The sequence below is a fragment of the Alexandromys fortis genome, unplaced genomic scaffold, assembly GCF_014885135.2.
Source record: "Alexandromys fortis isolate MF-2015 unplaced genomic scaffold, M_Fortis_MF-2015_v1.1 scaffold_43, whole genome shotgun sequence".
Lineage (NCBI taxonomy): Eukaryota > Metazoa > Chordata > Mammalia > Rodentia > Cricetidae > Alexandromys > Alexandromys fortis.
This window is the reverse complement of record NW_026067928.1, coordinates 3,572,221-3,590,724: the sequence shown is the minus strand read 5'-3', so window position 1 is coordinate 3,590,724 and position 18,504 is coordinate 3,572,221. Positions and strand designations below refer to the sequence as shown.

General features: G+C 41.0%; 1 protein-coding gene across 4 annotated transcripts in view; it reads left to right on the top strand.

Moving 5' to 3' along the window:
• The window catches only part of Klf12 (KLF transcription factor 12), a 370,757-nt gene that overhangs the window by 259,475 nt on the left and 92,778 nt on the right, over positions 1 to 18,504 (top strand). For all 4 annotated transcript variants that reach the window (XM_050144660.1, XM_050144658.1, XM_050144659.1 and 1 more), the window contains one exon: positions 356 to 491. In XM_050144660.1, coding sequence (XP_050000617.1) covers positions 356 to 491 — 136 coding nt within the window. The remainder of the gene's footprint in view (positions 1 to 355; positions 492 to 18,504) is intronic.

Here is an 18,504-nt window from a genome sequence, read left to right as displayed (position 1 = left end):
ATGAAAACTGGTGTGGCTGGAAGCCTGGCAACAGAAGAGAGCAGGAGAAACCAGGGGGTGGAACAGGTTGCTTAGGAGCTCTGTTATTAGCTCTGACCACTCCACGTTGGCAATATCACAATTTACTGATATTGATGACCTTTGTTCTAGTGCATACAGGGAACTCTTGGGATCTAATGCAGGAATGGTGTTCACCAAAGGGACAAGAAAAACGTGTCTGTGAATGGTCAGTGTATAAAACACTAATTCCAGGAGTTTCCGGGATTCTGCTCGTGGGAATGCTCGACGTTGGTCCAGCATGGAGTTCAGCTGTGCACACTAATTTTAATTCGTTATATATGCCTTTTCTTCCCAGCACAAATGGACCCCCGAGGCCTATCTCCCAGACAAAGTAAAAGTGACAGTGATGATGATGACCTGCCAAATGTGACCTTAGATAGCGTTAATGAAACTGGATCCACGGCCCTTTCCATAGCCAGAGCAGTCCAAGAGTAAGTACCGCATTCCCAGAATGCAATGAGCATTGCAAGGTGATCTGTGGATAATGGGACGTGAAGCCTCTCTGCTTCCTCAGGCGCGGCATTCGGGATCTCAACCAGCATGTGTGGCTGTGGCTGTCCATTTTGCCTGCATGCTTTGGGAGCAGGTTGTAGCAAAGAATGGAATGTCTCAAAAGAGTGGGGGGTTTTGTTGTTAGACATAAGAACTCTGCACATCCTTTCAAAGACCCCTTGGTCTTTTCTGAATATTGGTGTCCAGTTATGGCCATCGTTATTCTCCTGCAAAGGGTAGGGCAATAGAATGTTTCATGTATCCTTATCTTGGTATTTATTGTGATTCTTTTCAATGCTTTTTAATTTTTAGTTTTAATTGTATGTGTGTATGCTCGTGACTGCAGTACTTGTGGAGGCCAGAAGAGGTCATCAGATCCCCTGGAGGTGACTTTACATGCAGTTCTGTGTGAGCAGCCAGCCCTGGTTAAAAGCACATACTGCCGTCAATCTCTGGGCCATCTCTCCAGTCCGCCCTTTTGTTGCTTTGATAGGAAACTACAGAATAGCTTTATGGGAGATTTAAATTGGGAGGGTGCTGTGTCAGGACTCTGGAGAACAGAAATCATAGGCACCTTTCCGATGGAGATTTTTCTTCTTTGTTTTCTTTAACTTGGACCACAGACTAAGAAATCAATCTTTGCTTGCAGAAAACAACTGCGTTTGTATTGTTGTCGTCTCCGTGTGGGACGCAACTTGTGGTGTCCTCGCGTACTTTTCTGTAGACTGTTCTGTAACAACAGCATTTGTGTTCTGTCTAGGACAGAACGTGTGCTTGCCCGTGTGTACAATAACATCTTTAACGTTGTTAAGATAGAACTGACAAGATTGTGTGTATGTAAAATGTACAAGTTATGGATGCGATAGGCTTCAGGACAGTGAAATGATCACCGCAGTCAAGTTAATTCATACCTTTTTGTTGCTCCTCTTCAGGATCCTTAAGATCTATTTATTTTATGTGTATGGGTATTTTGGTATATGAATGTGTATATGAATGTAAGTCCACCTACCATGTACATGCCTGATATCTTCAGAGGATGGGATCAACATTTGATTCCTTGGATCTGAAGTTACAGATAGTTGTGAGTCATCATATAGGTGTTTAGAATTAGACCCAGGTCCTCTGTAAGACCAGGAAGTTCTCCTAACCCCTGAGCTATCTTTCCAGCACGTGAGCTATTTCTTAGCAAATGTCAAATATACAGGACAGTGTTGTTAACTTTAGTTACCATGGGATATGCCAGATTATGAATTTACCTTTTTATTGAAACTTTTTCCACCCCGAATCCCATCTCTTGTAACCTACTACCCTGCTCTGTTTTGCTACATTCGACTTGTATAACCCCGCAAATTAGTGGTAACTCTTTGATCTGCTTGAGAGATGCAGTTTCAAGCTACAAGATTTTATGTACAAATGCAAGTCCTTGTCCTTGAAAATATTCTCACAATCATGTATGCATTTTCAGTGGAGCTCGGTTTATTATTCCTGTTGGTGTTTTCATTAAAAGGTTAGTAGAGCGTATGTTGAGCGTCTATCACCTAGAAAGCTGCAGAATACCTGAATTATCAATGATTAATACACCATCCTCAAGTCGGACTCTGCATGCAAGCATTTAAAAGTACTTAAGATACTTCGGGTGAAACAACCAGAATGCCGTGAAACAGTCTCTCAAATACAGGGATATTTACAAACTTCTAGCAATATAGAGAAAAAATTTTACTGTCAGAATTATACAATCCATGTCAAATTACAGAAAATTCTGTTCCCTGGTTTTGGTTAGCATTAATTTTCAATGTTTTTCTTCAGTTGTGCCTTTGTCTTCTTGCTCTTGTTTTCTCTTGAACTCCTGATGTGTGTAATTCTTTCACTATTACCTTCTCTTTCACCTCTTTTTTCTTGCTCTTCAGCTGATGCCCAATGTTAACTCACACTATTAAAAACACCAGTTTAGCATATAAATAAGGAGAAGATTTAAGAGAATTCCTGAGGGTCTTTCCTTTTTCTGTGCTTGTAGACCTGTTCTGGGACTATTGGGTGGAGAAGCATGCAGGAGGAAAATGGTGAAATCAGTTTTCTGCAGAGCAGATGAATGAGTTTTAAACTGTAAGGGAGTGAGTTCATGGTTTGACTTTCCAGTTATAGGGCAGTGGTGCGCTGGTCTAAGGTCACCCTATGGTTTTCCCGCATCTCCTTTTTCAGCTGCAATGTAGAGTTGGCCTTGAGAGCAGAAAGATGGGTGAGGGGGAGGAAATTTAGGGAGATTGACACTAGGATGTGTCAGACTTTTGATGACGACTCATAACACCAGGCTGAAATGCAGAGCAGATGTGTCCAGCGGACGCTCTCTGTCCCTGTCCTGCTTGCTTAGTTGTTTGCCAATTTGACACAAGCTCGAGTTATCTTAGAGGCAGAACCGCAAATGAGAACATGCCTCCATCCAATTTGTTATAGGCAAGTCTGTGGGGATATTTTCTTGATAAATGGCTTAAATGAGAGGACCGGGCTCACTAGGGAAATGTTGGACCATGGAACCCGTGTTCCACGGTACTATAAGAAAGAAGACTGAGAAAATCATGAAGAACAAGTCAGTAGAGCTGTGTTTCTCCATGGTCTGTACTTCCGTTCCTGCCTCCAGGACCCTGCCTTGAGCTTCCCTGACTTCTCTCAGTGATGGACTTATAAGCTACAAACTGAAATAAACCCCAGCCTTCTCAAGGTGCATTTGGCTGTCATGTTTGTCACAGAAATTGAAAGCAAACCAAGACGGCTTCTGTATTCATCTGGATACAGTGTGGCCTCGTGTACTGCAATGTTGACAGAAACACACACACACACACACACACACACACACACACACAAATCTCATCTCACGAAAGATAAGACACAGTTTATTCTGTAGACAAATATGACAGACCCTAGCCCAGGAAAGGTTTCAAGTCACCCTGTTCCACTTGATAATAGGTTGATTAAAGTTTTATAGTAACAGAATGAACAAAGTCATGAATCAATGCCCTTTCTAAGGGCATTGATGGGTACAGGTAGGCAGTTTAAAGCAGAGTAGGGAGATTTCAGCTGCTGCCTTCAGATGGTACGTGACAGCATTCTTAGTTTTTTGGTTGAAGAAAACAGGGGTTCTGTTTCTACATTCCAAAGGATTTGCCTGTCGATCAAAAAAATGTTGGCTCACATATGGAGGAGAGCAATAAGTTGTCATTAAGGGTGAAAGGGTCAAGTTTGGCTCAAAGTGATTTGGCTCTGGACTTACAGCATTCCAAGCTCTCTGCAGTCACTAAAGGACCAATGAATGTGAGGTGTGGTTCTTTCCAGGAATTTTTATTTACAGGCAGTGTAGCTTGACATTTAATGTGATGTTTTATTTTATTAGCATTTGTATATAATGAATAAACCTTAATATTCATTCTGCTGCTTTTTAAGGAGGATTTTCAAATTAAATTTTGGGTTTAAAAAGTGGTTTCTCTTGATCTGATATATAGAAGTTGTTGGTCAGCATGTATTTTCTCCACAGAAATTCAGATGTGTCTTCAAATAAAAGGGAGTGCGCCACGGTCTTCTCCATTTATATGGGATTTACTCCAGGAAGACACTGATCCATATTCTTGAAAAGAACACCTCAACCTTCCCATAGACTAACCTGACCCCCCCCCCCCCATCAGCTCAGTCAGTGAATTTAACTAAGTAGCAAACACCAGCTAGGTCATGCCTCAGAGATGGGCTCCTTCTTGTCTTTATCTTGTAGACTCTCTTGAAGTTCACAGCTGTGTATGCGGTGATTCTGACAGAGACAAATTTCACCATTTGTGGAGCAGCTGTTCCGTCTGGGTCTCAACCCTCAGGCCCTGAACCATGGTAAAATAGGGTCGTTCACCTTGACAGCTTGGCAAATGTAATTCTGAAAGAAGTGTTTAGAGAAAGAAGCAAATTGTTATAATTAGCTCTAATTCTATACCAACACTGGTGTTTTTGAAACAGTGAACTTTTTAGTTTGAGGTTTGGTTGTCCAGAACCTCTCATTTCTTCTTTTTTTCTTCTTTCTCTAAATTATGAACATTCTTGGTCCTTCCAGTGTACACAGAATGGGCATGTTTCATAAGCTCCAGGGTAAGTGAGTAGCATGTGAGAGCGCCCCCACCCCTACCCCTGAGAAATTTTAATCCTACCCAGGATCAAGCGAGTAGAGCAGGATTTGAGAGAATGATCTCTGCCAGAGAGAAGAGGGAAGGACGAAGCTTTGGAGGAAGCAGATGAAGATGTTTTTTACTGGCATCCTGACATCTGTCCCTGTTAAAATAAAAGTTTTTAAATGACTTTCTGTCCATCCCAGTCACACTACTTCCATCGTTTCAATGTCTCCTGTGTCCCATCTTATTAAGATGCTTTTGTGAAATGCCTCTTCCTAGAGAAGCCAACTTAGAGATTTCAGAAAAACAAACTTATGTTTGCTACTTCTTTTGCCTGAGTGCACTTCAAAAGAGAAAACAGAGTTCCATTTAGACTACATGCTTACTTCCAACTTCCCCATAGCCAGTCCACACACCGCCAGAAAACTGTGTTTAATGATTCAAGAAAGCACATTAGCTGGTGTTTTTAGGCTGCTTTTTTTCTTCATTTTTTTCTCATTCCGAACTTGTTAAAGAGTTAACACAGCCTTGCTTGCCTTAATTTCCTCCTGATGGTTCTGCTAATGTCTTTTAAATCACACCAGAAAACAGCACTAGAGACGAGGAAGGAAAGGAAATGAAAACTATTATGAGGGTTTACAGTTGGCAGATTCTCCAAGAACTCTTACAGTTTTCATTTCATCTGCCCTGTGGTACTGCCTTTATCGCATCGAGGAAGAAAGTGGAAGCACAGAGAGGTTTGCTCCCCCCTTAAGGGTCCTGCAGGAAGTCATTTGCAGAGTTGGTAGTCAAATCAAGACATTTGCAACCCTACCACCTTCCTTTAGGAAGGGACAGTTGCAGTAGAAGGCTTGCTTTATGCTGTGGATTTCAGCTCTCTACTGTGGCTATCTTAACGTACCTGTGTTGTTGAGATCTAACTCCAGTAGGAACCAGCACAAGGGATCTAACTCTCTGTTCTCCAAACGCGTTCTTACTTTAAGTAGGATATCATTAAGGGAGAAAGACTTCTGTCAGGTAACTTCTCAGATACATCGTGAAAGGATTAATCGTCACCAGCACCACGTGTTATGTTGAAAGATGAAGAAATAAAATGCAAAACATTAGAGTGCTTTTAAAATAAACATTATCATTACTATATTTTAGTTTAAAAGATACTTCTGGGAAGAAATGTGATTTCAGGTATGTTTTCTTGTAGCATATGTGCTGATGTGTGAAAGACCTCCCCCCCCCCAATCACGTTCTTTTTAAGATTGCTTTCTGCTGAGCTGTGATGGGAAATGCATGAGGGATGAAAGGATGCTTTTCCTTTCCCACTGGGAGGTTTCAGAATCTGTACATCACTTCTGCTAGGAGTGGGTAGACTGGGCACTGAAGAAAATTCAGCACCAACTCACACTTGCTTTGTACTTGCTAAGGGTTGGATTATTCAGTTTCGCTCTCAGAATCCTTCCAGACCCGGGCTGTATTTGATGAAACTATGTTTTCTTTTCATAAGCCTAATAAGATTTAGAATACTTCCCAGTCCCACCTAAGAAATACATTTGGGCTGAGACATTTAGAGAAAAGACGAGCTGTCAGTAGTGACCACAACCATCTTGTCTAGGGTGCCAACGCTGAAGCAGAAGGAGGGGAAGCATTCACTCCAGCCCACTGCAGGAAACATAGTGTGACAGCTCTCTTCTTGAAGAAAGTTTTAAAAAAGCCCTGATTTATTGAGCATGGTCTCAGACTAAAGTCTAAAGTCCACGCTTGGCTAGCATCAACCCACCAATCTGCTGCGACTGGAAAAGAAAACAGTGATGACTTCATAACTCATTCTCTGACTATTTAGAGGGAGATGGAGACCATATGTCCACTTGAAGTCCCATTTATCTGCTTTGTTGGAACAGTTTTAAGTATAAAAAGTGCAGTGAAGTTTGTCTAATCACTTACCATTTGAATAGTTTAATGGATTACCAAATTAGAGCATGTATTCGTTAGGCGAGGCACTTGCTCATTCATTCATTTCTCCAACCTTTTGTCTCCTAGTGGGGATATAGAGTGAATGACTCAGCTCCTTGACTATTTAGAACTCATAGTGCACTTATGTGAGACTGGTAAAGTCTAGTGAGACAGAAGACTGAGGCGCTGCCGTGAGAGAACATACTAGTGACACTTATGTTGCACTGGAGCATGGCAGAGCTTTCCCTTGGTGGGATGCAGACATTCTTCATGGCTGATGCCCAAAGTGCATGAGGAGGCGAGATGGACAATGGAGCTACCTAGAGAGAGCAAGCATTAGTCTGGACGAGAAAGGATGAGTTCGGGAAAGATGAATGCATACCATTGACAGTGGGAGCCACCACTGGATTTTTTTTATGATAGTAACACGACCAATGTGCTTTCCAGACATCAATCTCAAGAAAACTGGGTGTGATTGCACAGACTTAGTACTATGCACCCCTAAAAATCCCACAGATATCACCTTAAATATGAATTGTACAACCTAGGAGACTACAACCTCTAAAACTGGACACAGGGTCTCATAGTATCAATTCTACGTATATTAATTAGATACAGGCACACACACACACACACCGTTTTCAATATGCGGAGCTACTCACTTGTCAGACAATATGTCTTAGCTTTCTTTGCACAAACAATAGACAAAACTAATGCAGTACCTGTTTGGGTTCTGTTCTGAACAGCAGAAAAGTTGTGGGTACACTAATCACTCATTTTGTGGCACTTGCTTTTAAGTGGAGAAGGTAGGGGGAGACAGTTCTGAAGACGTTGAGACTTACACAGATGTAGCAAAGAGACTTTGTAGCCTGGCAGTGTGGAGGTGGGAGGCAGTATAATCACATAGCATAGGCAGGGAAGATCTCAGATAATGTCTTGCCTGGTTTACTGAAGAAGATATGTCTCAGGGTTTCTATTGCTGTGGTAAAACATCAATGTCACAAAAGCAACATGGAAGGGGAAGGTTAAATTTCAGCTTACAACTCTGTGCTCTCACTCTATTACTGAGAGAAGTCAAGGGTAAGAACTCAGCAAGGATCTGAAGGCACCAGTTGAAACAGGGACCATGGAGGAATGCAGCTTTTTGACTTCCTCCTCATGGCTTGCTCCACTTGCTTTCGTGTAACACCCAGGAACATCCAGTAGCATTGCCCATGGTGAACTTGAAAACAAGCCAATCAGTTGGAGGCCATTTTCCCAACCAATGTCCCCTCTTCTCAAATGACTCTGGCCTGTTTAAAGTTGACAAAAAAAAAAAAAAAAGAAAGAAAGGAAGGAAGGGAGGGAGGGAGGGAGAGAGAGACAGAGAGACAGAGAGAGAGAGAGAGAGACAGAGAGAGAGAGAGAAAGAAAGAAAGAAAGAAAGAAAGAAAGAAAGAAAGAAAGAAAGAAAGAAAGAAAGAAAGAAGAAAGAAAGGGAAAATAAGGACAAAGTGTGAGGAAAAAGTCAGCAGAGAGCTAAAAAAGAAGAGTGCCCAGAGACAAGAAATAAGCGTGGAGCTCCTAAGGGAGAAGCACGGGTAATGACTAGCTGTCATTCTCAGTGACCAAATGAAGAACCTACCTCTAATTCCTTGATTTCACAAAAGCAACAGAGTTCTCCAGAGGCCTGCTGATGGTTCTAACATTATGGCTCTTGTAGCGCCATCAGGAGAGCATGCCAGAGTGTCTCCATTCATGCTAGCTTTCCATTCTGTGCCATTATACTCTCTGTCACATCCCCAGCCCCCAAGTTGGTCTGTCTTCTTAAAGGAATCTGTAAGCCAGTTGTTTAAATTCACATCTAAATCATGCAAAACATTTTCTTCTTCAAATTGTGGTTGTCTTTGTGCTGCTTCCTTGGTAAGGATCTTGCAATCTAGTTATATACACGTGTAGGCATTTCTTCAAAGACTTATATAAGTTGCTTCAAAGAAAGGAAAAATGTCCCCATTATCATGAATGCCAGTCATTTCAATAATAATACACATTTGCCTAAGGGTGCTCTTTCAAAAGGTCCACCTTATATTTGATTTTCTGCAATGTATGAAAATTCCCCCAATGAGCCAAAGCTGTCTGCAGTCCTGCAGAGTGGCTCATATATTATTTATCCTCAAGTAGCCATTAGGTACTTTTTTTCCTAAGAAGATGCTGCTTTAGTTCCAGTGAGTAGCTTTTCTTCAGAAGTTTCTGGGTATGAGTCATTGTGAGGCTTGAAAACTATCCTAAAAATTGCCACAGATATGTTCTGTTATGAAGAGGGATTTGTATATCTTGCTGCTGTGATTGACATTTTGTATACTATGCGAAGTGCTAAAAAAATCCCTCAACTTTATTTAACCTTCCCTGCTTAGCCTAGCGATGAATTCTATATTTTGTGCCTTATCTTATTCTTCTGTGAATTAATTACTCTCCAGTGAACAATTTGAAATTTTATATAAGACTCTTTTGTTGGTTTTTTTTTTTTTTCAAGACAAGATCTCACTGTGTAGACTTGCCTGCCTGGAACTCATTATGTAGACCAGGCTAATCTTAAAAACCACAGAAATCTGCCTGCCCCTGCATCCCAAATCCTAGAATTAAAGGTGGGTACCAACGAGACTAACAGAAATCAAGCACTCTAAAGACAGGTGTTTGACAGGGTGGGGTGGTTAGTGCCAATCCTCACAGCACTTGGGAGGAGAGACTGACAAAATGGATTGCCTGTAGCTTGGGATCAGCATGGGCTATGTGCTTATTGAGAGTCTGTCTTTAAAATGATGAATGAACGCATGAACAGACATACAAGTTGTGTGTGTGTGTGTATACACACACAAGTGTATATATATATATATATTCTGTTCATATATTTTAAATGACATACTTAATTTTATTTCTTATATATGAGAATTTTGCCTATATGTATGTACGTATGTGTACCACGTATGTGTCTGATACCCTTGGAGACCAGAACAGGAGTGTCAGATCTCTCAGAATTTAAGTTGCATATTGTTTTGAGCAGCCCTGTGGGTACAGTAACTGAACCCATGTTCTCTGCAAGAGCAATATATATTTTTAAGCAATGAGCTATCTCTCGAGCCTTCCATTCAATTGTTTGGTGACAAGATTACAGATTACATAACAGAATTGAGAATTCATTGTCTTACTTGCTTATAAATGGTGATTTGTTTTAACCTCCGTTTATAATTTATAAATTGTTTACAATTTATAAATATATGTTGCTTATTTCTAAGCACTCACAAGTGAAAATATATTGGTGTTTCATGTGCTCACAGTGCACTTGAGAACTTCATGTTGTTTTTCTATTGCTACTATGTTCAATCTATAATCCCAGTGCACATTTACTCAAACTAGGTACCTTATACTTACATGTATACTCTTATTTAGTGGCTCTAGAGAGCGTAGGTAATAATTTTTCATGCATTTTATGTGTGTTGACACAAATACTCAATAATAATGTTTAAATATTAATAAGCCACATTAGAAGTTCCCAGAACCATTCATCACTATTTATTGGTATACTCAGCAAAAGTGCACATAACCAGATCCGAACAGTAACACAGCTGAAATTGACAGAGTTCACCAGGACACAGTCTCCAAATGCTCTGGACCTGGTGTCCAGTTTTTCTGCCGCCCACGAGGTACAGCTGTTGTACTGGTACTGTAACTTTATCTCACATTTATCACTGTGATACACACTTGAACCCCATTGAATGCATTTATTTCCATGCATCAAAGCAAAGGACCTAAAGATATGTTTTCATAAATGGTCTAATACTCAACATGTATGTCTGTATATACGTGTGTATGTATGTGTGTACATGTATGAAAATGAAGGTTGAAAAGGAGTGAGTCTTACCAGGCTGGCATTTTACATGGTCTTTTCTCCTTCTCATTTTCAAGATCACCCAGCTACTGGCCATCAGCTACCTACACTTAACACATGGTGACTTATCGTAGATATTAGACTACATATCACATTCAGTTAGTAGAAATGTCTGCAAAATTCAAGACTCTTTCATATTAGTCTAATTAAAATTATTAGTAGGAGAAAAAGAATTCCAAACATTAACATAAATTAAAATGCAATGCTCCCAATTTTGGCTTTAAAAGTATCCAAGCTGGGTGGTGGTAGCACACAACTTTAATCCCACGCTTGGTAGGTAGAGGCAGGTGAATCTTGGTGAGTTTGAGACCAGCCGGGTCTACAAAGCGAGGTCCAGGATAGTCAGAGCTATTACACAGAGGAAAATCCATCTCAAAACAAGAAAGTACCCTGATGTGGGAGTGATTTCTTACTAATAAAGAAACTGCCTAGGCCCATTTGATAGGCCAACCCTTAGGTGGGTGGAGTAAACAGAACAGAATGCTCGGAGAAAGAAGCTTAGTCGAGGAGTCGCCATGATTCTCCCACTCCAGACAGACACAGGTTAAGATCTTCTCTGGTAAGCCACCTCATGGGCTACACAGATTATTAGAAATGGGTTAGATTAATATGTAAGAGCTAGCCAGTAAGAGGCTACAGATAACGGGCCAGGCAGTGTTTAAAAGAATACAGTTTCCGTGTAATTATTTCGGGCATAAGCTAGCTATGCAGGCGGCCGGGTGCCGGGGATGCAGCCCCACCGCTCCTATCTCTACAGTACCCAATGTGTATTTTGTACCAATTGTAATATTTTATTATTTTACTCCCACTGTGAAAGAACACAATAGCACATTAAAACTTATGTGTACTTGAAAATTAGTTTGAATATAATTAGGTTTTTGAAACTAAGTAGTTTCTTTAAATCAACCTGATTTTTAACTTTAAAGTAAGTCAAAAAGTTCTGTGTAAATTGGGACCCCCTCTTAATGTGAATAAAATTTCATGGCCAAGCCAATGAGAGCAGAAATCTCTTCCTCCTAGGTAGATAAGGGACTCAGGAGAAGGGTAGCAAGGATGCTAAAATGGTTGAAAGACAAGAGCAGCAAGTCAGTGAACAGACTTATTCCTTTTCCTAATTTAGTTTCTGGGGTTTAGCAATCCTCCTAACAATGTCTGGTCAATGTCCCAGTGGTTATCATAACCCTCCCTAGACTCTTCAGTTACATATATTTTTAAAGATCAAAAATAACTGGTGTCTTTATTGTGTCTCAATTTCATCTTGTAAATCCTGACATGGTTTTGACTCTTGGAAATGTTTCATTAAGTATAACACAGTGAAATTAGTAAAGAGCCTGACAACAGACCCACTCCAGCTGCCTGAGTGAAGACTGGGAAACAGTTAACTTCCATCTGTAAGTCCCAATTAACCTTGACTAACCTCTCCTGGTATACACAGCAACAGAAAACCATCAACTACTGTGGCTTCTCCCCCCACCCCCGACTTCAAGATTTATGTAGTTATGGACTACAACAGTAATAAAATATAAATAAAAATGAAACTGAACCTGTTATCTAAGTCTTTAAAGAAGATATCTCTCTGGCAAAATTCCACGACTTTACAGGTGGAAAGGGTAATCTTTCTGTTTTGTCTTTTGTGTATGAGCACAATTGCAAGAGACAAAAATGAAATTTATTGTTATAGTCAAGGTATCTAATATCTACTGCTAATATGAAACTAATTATAAAGCATTTAATTGCATTTAGTTATTTGTGGTGTGTGTGTGTGTGTGTGTGTGTAGGTAGATAGGTAGATCAGAAGGCAAGTTGTTGTTATACATTGTCTTCTTCCACTCTATTGGTCCCAGGCACCAAACTCAAACCAGTCTTGTCAGTAAGCGCTTACCTTCTGAGCCAGAGCAGTGGCCCAGTTATGTGTTTTGAGGCAAATTTGCTCTATCACTCTGGCTGGCTGGAACTCATGATCCTTCTTGTGCAACCTACTGATCCATTCCCCTTCTGATAAGCATGGGGCTGCCTTCCATTTGGGACTCTATGTAGGAATGCATGGACATATGTATGCAGCTCTCCAGTGGGCACATGCATTCATTTCACTTAGATCAATACCAAAGAGAGGAATTGATGGTTTGGGGAAGAAGCAGGTGCAAAGGTGTTGCATCCCTCTACACCCCTCCAGCAGCATGCATTAGTGCTGCATCTTTGATATTGTGTACTGACAGTCTTCATGTAAGGTATCGCTAACAAAGGTTCTTTCAGTTCAGAGAAACAGAGGCCAAGGAATCTGTTTTGAATGAAATTCTGCAAGGAAGACACAGAGGCAGAAAGGATATTTAATCAGAGGACATTAGAGGCTTAGAGAAGACTAAGAAAACACACCCTATCCCTCTGAAGTAGAAAGAGAGAGCCAGGCAGTGGTGGCGCACGCCTTTAATCCCAGCACTCGGGAGGCAGAGGCAGGCGGATCTCTGTGAGTTCAAGGCCAGCCTGGTCTACAAGAGCTAGTTCCAGGACAGGAACCAAAAGCTACAGAGAAACCCTGTCTCAAAATCCAAAAAAAAAAAAAAAAAAAAAAAAAAAAATTTGTCCCACTTAGCAAGAGTCACTAGGTGTTAGGATTTACTTACAACTGTTTGCTTACAAACCAGTATGCCACCGATTGAGAAGAAGGGATCGTAAGTGGTAACTAAGTAGGAGACTAAAGTTATCTGAAAGCATGTGTGGAAACAAAACTGTGGAGGGGACAAGAAAAGAAAAATGGCAGCCTGTGAGTGTCGGTCATTCATGCAGGACAGACACATCTACAGAGGGGGCAAAGGAAGGTGTTCTTCAAATCATTGTGTTTCAAAGAACATTTTTAAAAACCCTTTTATCTATACAGAATAAATTTATTTGTCTTGTCCTTTTCTTTCCAGTATGTTCCTGGAGAGAGGAAATTATGACGTTTTCCCATCCAAAATGTCAACTATCAGGATATTATAGAACTGACATTTACCAAAGCCGTTTGAGCCTCCTCTCTCTGTTTGATTTTCGTTCTAGCTCCAACATCTTTGTCTTCTTGTCCATACAGACTTTGAAAGTATCTTACCTTCCTGTGATATTTTAACTTCCAATGTGAACAAGTGCTTGCGAGCTGTAAACCCAAGGCGTTGACTGAACGATGCTCTATGCTGAAGACACGGAGCCTTTCCGTACCCAGGCCTTCGTGCCCTTTCTTTCTCACACCTCACAGCTCCCCAGTCCCGCCATCTTTATCACTGGGAGAAATTTGTCTCTTACGCAGCTTCCAGGTTCCTGTGCTTCTAATATCTGTAGGTACTGCCTGGTTGTTCATATTGCAAAATTCCACACCAACATGGCTGAAAGACATGGGGACTTGCTACTCTGAGAAATTCTTTGTTCAGCACAGGAATGTGACCCTGTTGCAGAGGGAAATCCACCTCGCTATTTCCCGTCATCCACATGGCGCTTCCAGAGCATCTGCCATACATGAGACCCTGTGTCCGGGCTGTGAAGTGGAGGGCATGATTTAACATGCTAGAATTGATTTCCTGATGCTCACTAAGATATCTTTGGTGTGTACCCTCAAAAAAAAGTTTGAGTGAGCTACACTTTTTCTTACCATTACAGTAAGTTCTGCTTTCATGAAGCATTCCTAAATGTATCCAGCACCTAGGGTAATTCAGAAATGCAAATGTCCCCTTGGATCACTATAAGCTTATGGTCACCACGTCCAGGAGCAGAGCAGAGTGTATTTACAGTCTAATGTGGTTATTTTTCTAAGATACTTTGTTTTGTCTTCTCTTTAAAGAGAAAGTGAACTCAGAACATGGGTAGGTTAATCTAAATATAGCTTGTGTTCTACTCAGGATGCCTTTTAAAGAAAAATAGAAGGAGGATTATATTTAGAGTAAAGGTCAGAGGGCGGAGCTGGAGGTAGACCTCAGTGAGGGAGCCTGAGGGCCTGAGATCAAGTCCCAAGAACATAGATATAAGCTGAGCGTAGTCATCGTAAGACCTACAGACCAGAACCTGTGCTATCCTGGCGCTGGATCAGCAAGATGGCTGGAACCTGCTGACTGACAGCTTGGCTTGAGCTTCGGTGAGATGCTATCCATCAGGAGAGTGATGGAGAAGGACATGCTACGCCTTGTTTCATCTGTGCTTGCCAAGCACACACATTTGCTATGCATGTACCACATACTCACAAACATAAACAAATAAGAGAATTAAAAATTCAATACTCTCATTAAAAGATCAGAAAGGCACACTAGCAGTGGACAGAATTACAGTTTGGGAAATTACTTCTTAAGGGGAACTCCAGGGTATCCGGTGGCTTTTATTAGACAATGAGTGTAGTTGTTTGTTTTTTTACTCTTTACTTTTTTGGCAGCCTGCCACCAGCCCCAAATAAACCACACACGAAGGCTTATTCTTACATATCAATGCCCAGCCTTAGCTTGGCTCATTTCTAAGCAGTTTTTCTTAACTTAGATTATCATTATCACATCAACCTTTTGCCTCTGGCCTTTTTTCCCCTTTTCTTACCTCTGTAATCTTACTTTTCTTCTTACTCCACATCTGGCTGGAATGAGTGAGTGGCTGGCCCCTCCTGATTTTGCTCCTGGCTATCCTCCCAGATGTCTCTTTCTGTTTATTCTCTCTGCCTGTCAATCCCACCTAATCTTCCTCCTGCCTCACTATAGGCCAATCAGCTTTATATTCGACCAATCGGGTGTTTTCAACAGTCACAGTCACACAGCTCCACAGAGTTAAACAAATGCGACATACAAGTATGCAACACTCTACATCACAGCAAATGGTCTTGCTGGCCTGTGGCTCACGTAGGACAATCATGGCGCAATCATTCTACATACCAATTTTGAATTTTTTTAAATTAAATTTTTATTTATTCTGGTCTGTTTGTATCAGAACCATGTGTATGCAGTGTTTGCTGAGTTCAAAAGCAGGAGTCAGAGCCCCTGGAACAAGGTTGTGAGGTAGGTTATGTGAGTGCTGGGAAACAAACCCAGGTCCTCTGGAAGAGCAGAATGTGTTCTTAACCACTGAACCATCTCTTCAGTCCCATTGAATGTTTTAAATATATAAATTTTATATATTTATTACAAGTACAGTTAATTGTGTACTTGAATTTTTGAAACTTCTTTCCTATTATATGGTGGAGAATCATTTCCAGGGGTCCACTGAGGAGTGGATTCTGGTCTGTCACACTCAAGCAATAAGACCTGAAACGTTACCCCAGTAATTTGGTCCCTCCCACAAAATTTAATTTAGAGATTATGCTAATTGATCTCTCAGATCCTATTTCAGTCTGTAATGTAGTGTGAACATGCATGAAAAAGCTGAGCAATTCTTGGCAAAATATAACTTCTTGTGACTGCCCGTGTCCTTTGCACTTCGCTCCTGTGGTCTGGGTGTGTTCTGCTCTGTTCACATGATGTACAGCGACTTTGGAAATGATAGTTTCCTTTAGGCAGGGAGTGGGCAATATGACACAGCTTGATCCACACTTACACATTTGTTCCTTAATAATCGATAATGCAGAAATTTACGTGAAGAAGTGTAGAAGCTAGTGTCTAAAATTAAACTATTATATAATGTTTTATTTAGTCATCAAATAAAATGGACACAGCATTTTTAATATTAACGGTGGATCCTAAATGGGGCAGTTAGAACATCAAGAGACTTAAGCGTGAGAAATACCGATAAGGGGCACCAGGATAACTCAGCGGGTAAAGTCCTTGTGCACACGTGGTGACCTCAGTCGGATCCCTGGAACCTATTAGAGAAGAGGAGAACCAACTCGGGGTTGTCCTCTGACCTCCACACACACCGTGGCATGTGCATAATAATAACATGCCACAATAATAAATAATAAATGACGCTAATAATGAACACAATTGTTCAGGGAGGGAATTCTGCTCCAGAAAGTTGGCTTACAGCTCCAAGCTATTATTACTATGGGCAAACAAAGGTCTTTGCCAACTATAAACTCTCAGAATGTGAAGTTTTAGGTATGATGTCAGCAAGGGAGTTCTTAAAATGCTTTTTAGTACCCAAAGGCTCCTATGCTTTGCAGAAGTGTATAGGGCTCATTCAGATAAATTTTAATTATTTTTGAAATGGCGTTTATCGCACAACTGCAAATATGCAAGTTTCCTGCGGTTTTATAAATTGCCAGGCAGTAAGCACACTGCGTTGTACTTTCGGGTTTTCTTTCTGGAGACAGATCACAGCAGATCTCATTTTAGCGCATGTGCTTACGATTCCCACAAATGAGATTCCTGAAGCAGCGAATGTAAGGACTCAGCGTGGTGCCAGGAACGCAGTCCAGCCTCGGATCTCTGGCACGACTCGTTACTCCATCCCATTGGTGAGAGAGGCTGTCACCTTGTACTCGCCCTTCCCGAGTTATCGCGCACACATGTCCACTCGCATAAAACGGCACAGTTGAGTACCTTACTGGAGCACCCGTGTGCCAAACTGAATTAAACGTCAGGCAGAGTGAGGCATGCGTGGTCAGCACGGTGCCAGAGGCAAGTGCCTGTAGTCACGTGGATAATAGCAAGTGAAGGTCTGGCACGGGCGGCTAAAATGCTGTGTGAGAAATGAGTGTGTCCCTGCTTTCTAATGTTTACAATAGTGAATAGCAGTGTATACTTCTGTTGGAAATTGTTTGAACCCCAAATCTGCTCTGTACTCTAGTGTCTGCAGGTACAACATAGATCTTAAATGAACAGCTTCATTAATTTTCATGTATGCCACAGAGTTGACCCTCATATGGACGAACATATAGAATATTTTTAGACTAATCAGTTTGTCTTTTGCTGTCCTACCAGGCAATGATCTGGACTCTTATAGTAGTTTCCACCCAGCAGGAATCTGTATTATTCTTATATACACAGGCTGTCTCCAAGGAGCTGGGGGTTGCAGTGGATTCTGAATCATGTATAATCTTCAATTAAAACATAATGCAAGAAAAGCGGAATGTTGCATGAAACTATTAAGATGATAATGTCTATTTAAACACAGCTTTTGTTATTATGTTCATAAAATTCCTTTTCATTCATTCCCCTACTTTCATTCACAAAAATAAATTTACTACAACTGAGTATTGCTTCTCTCTTTCAGCACTTTGGGATTCTGCAACTGTGCATAAAACATGCTACTTAAAAATGATCCATAGCTCTTTCCCATACCCTCCAGAACATGGGTTGTAGGTCGTGGATATGCATGGAAGAAGTACATGACAGTGACCACGAAGGGAAGCGGTTGAACTGTGTGGCGAAAGCCCGTCGCCTGCCCTGTGGTCTGTCTCCTCTGTACATTCTGCCAAGCCAGAAGCATGCTGCAGAGCATCATTTCTGACCGCCTCCAGCATGCTGCTAATGAACTCCAGCTCTGTGTGACTGCTGTGTGTGTGACTGGCAGACACAAGGCTCAGAATCCCAGACCAGCGGACGTGGCATTTGGTCTGACGATGGCAGCAAATAGAGCACTTCTCACTTCTCTCCTTTGCCATGTCAAAGGGATTTAGATCAGTTAACATAAATGTATGTAATATAACATAACTAAAATAATAATAATAATAACAGCCAAGCTGTGCTGGCTTGGATGACAATAACCCCACAGGCTTTCATTGGAATGTTTGGTTCCCAGTTGGTGCTTTGTTTAGGATGAATAAGAGGCAGAGTCCTTAGTTTAAAAGAAATTAAAGATTACTTCTGAAAGAAACAAAGACATTTAAAATGTACATCTCTAAGATATTATGGATTGCTGAATTGTTTCGTGACAAGACTTGAGAGGAAGTGCTTGTATTGGCTTCAATTTTTTGTTTTCTTTTCTGTTGTGGTTGTTTTTACTTTATTTTATTCTCCACGCCCTTTCTTCCCCCTTCCCTCTTCCATTATTGGCTTTTTATGATCATAA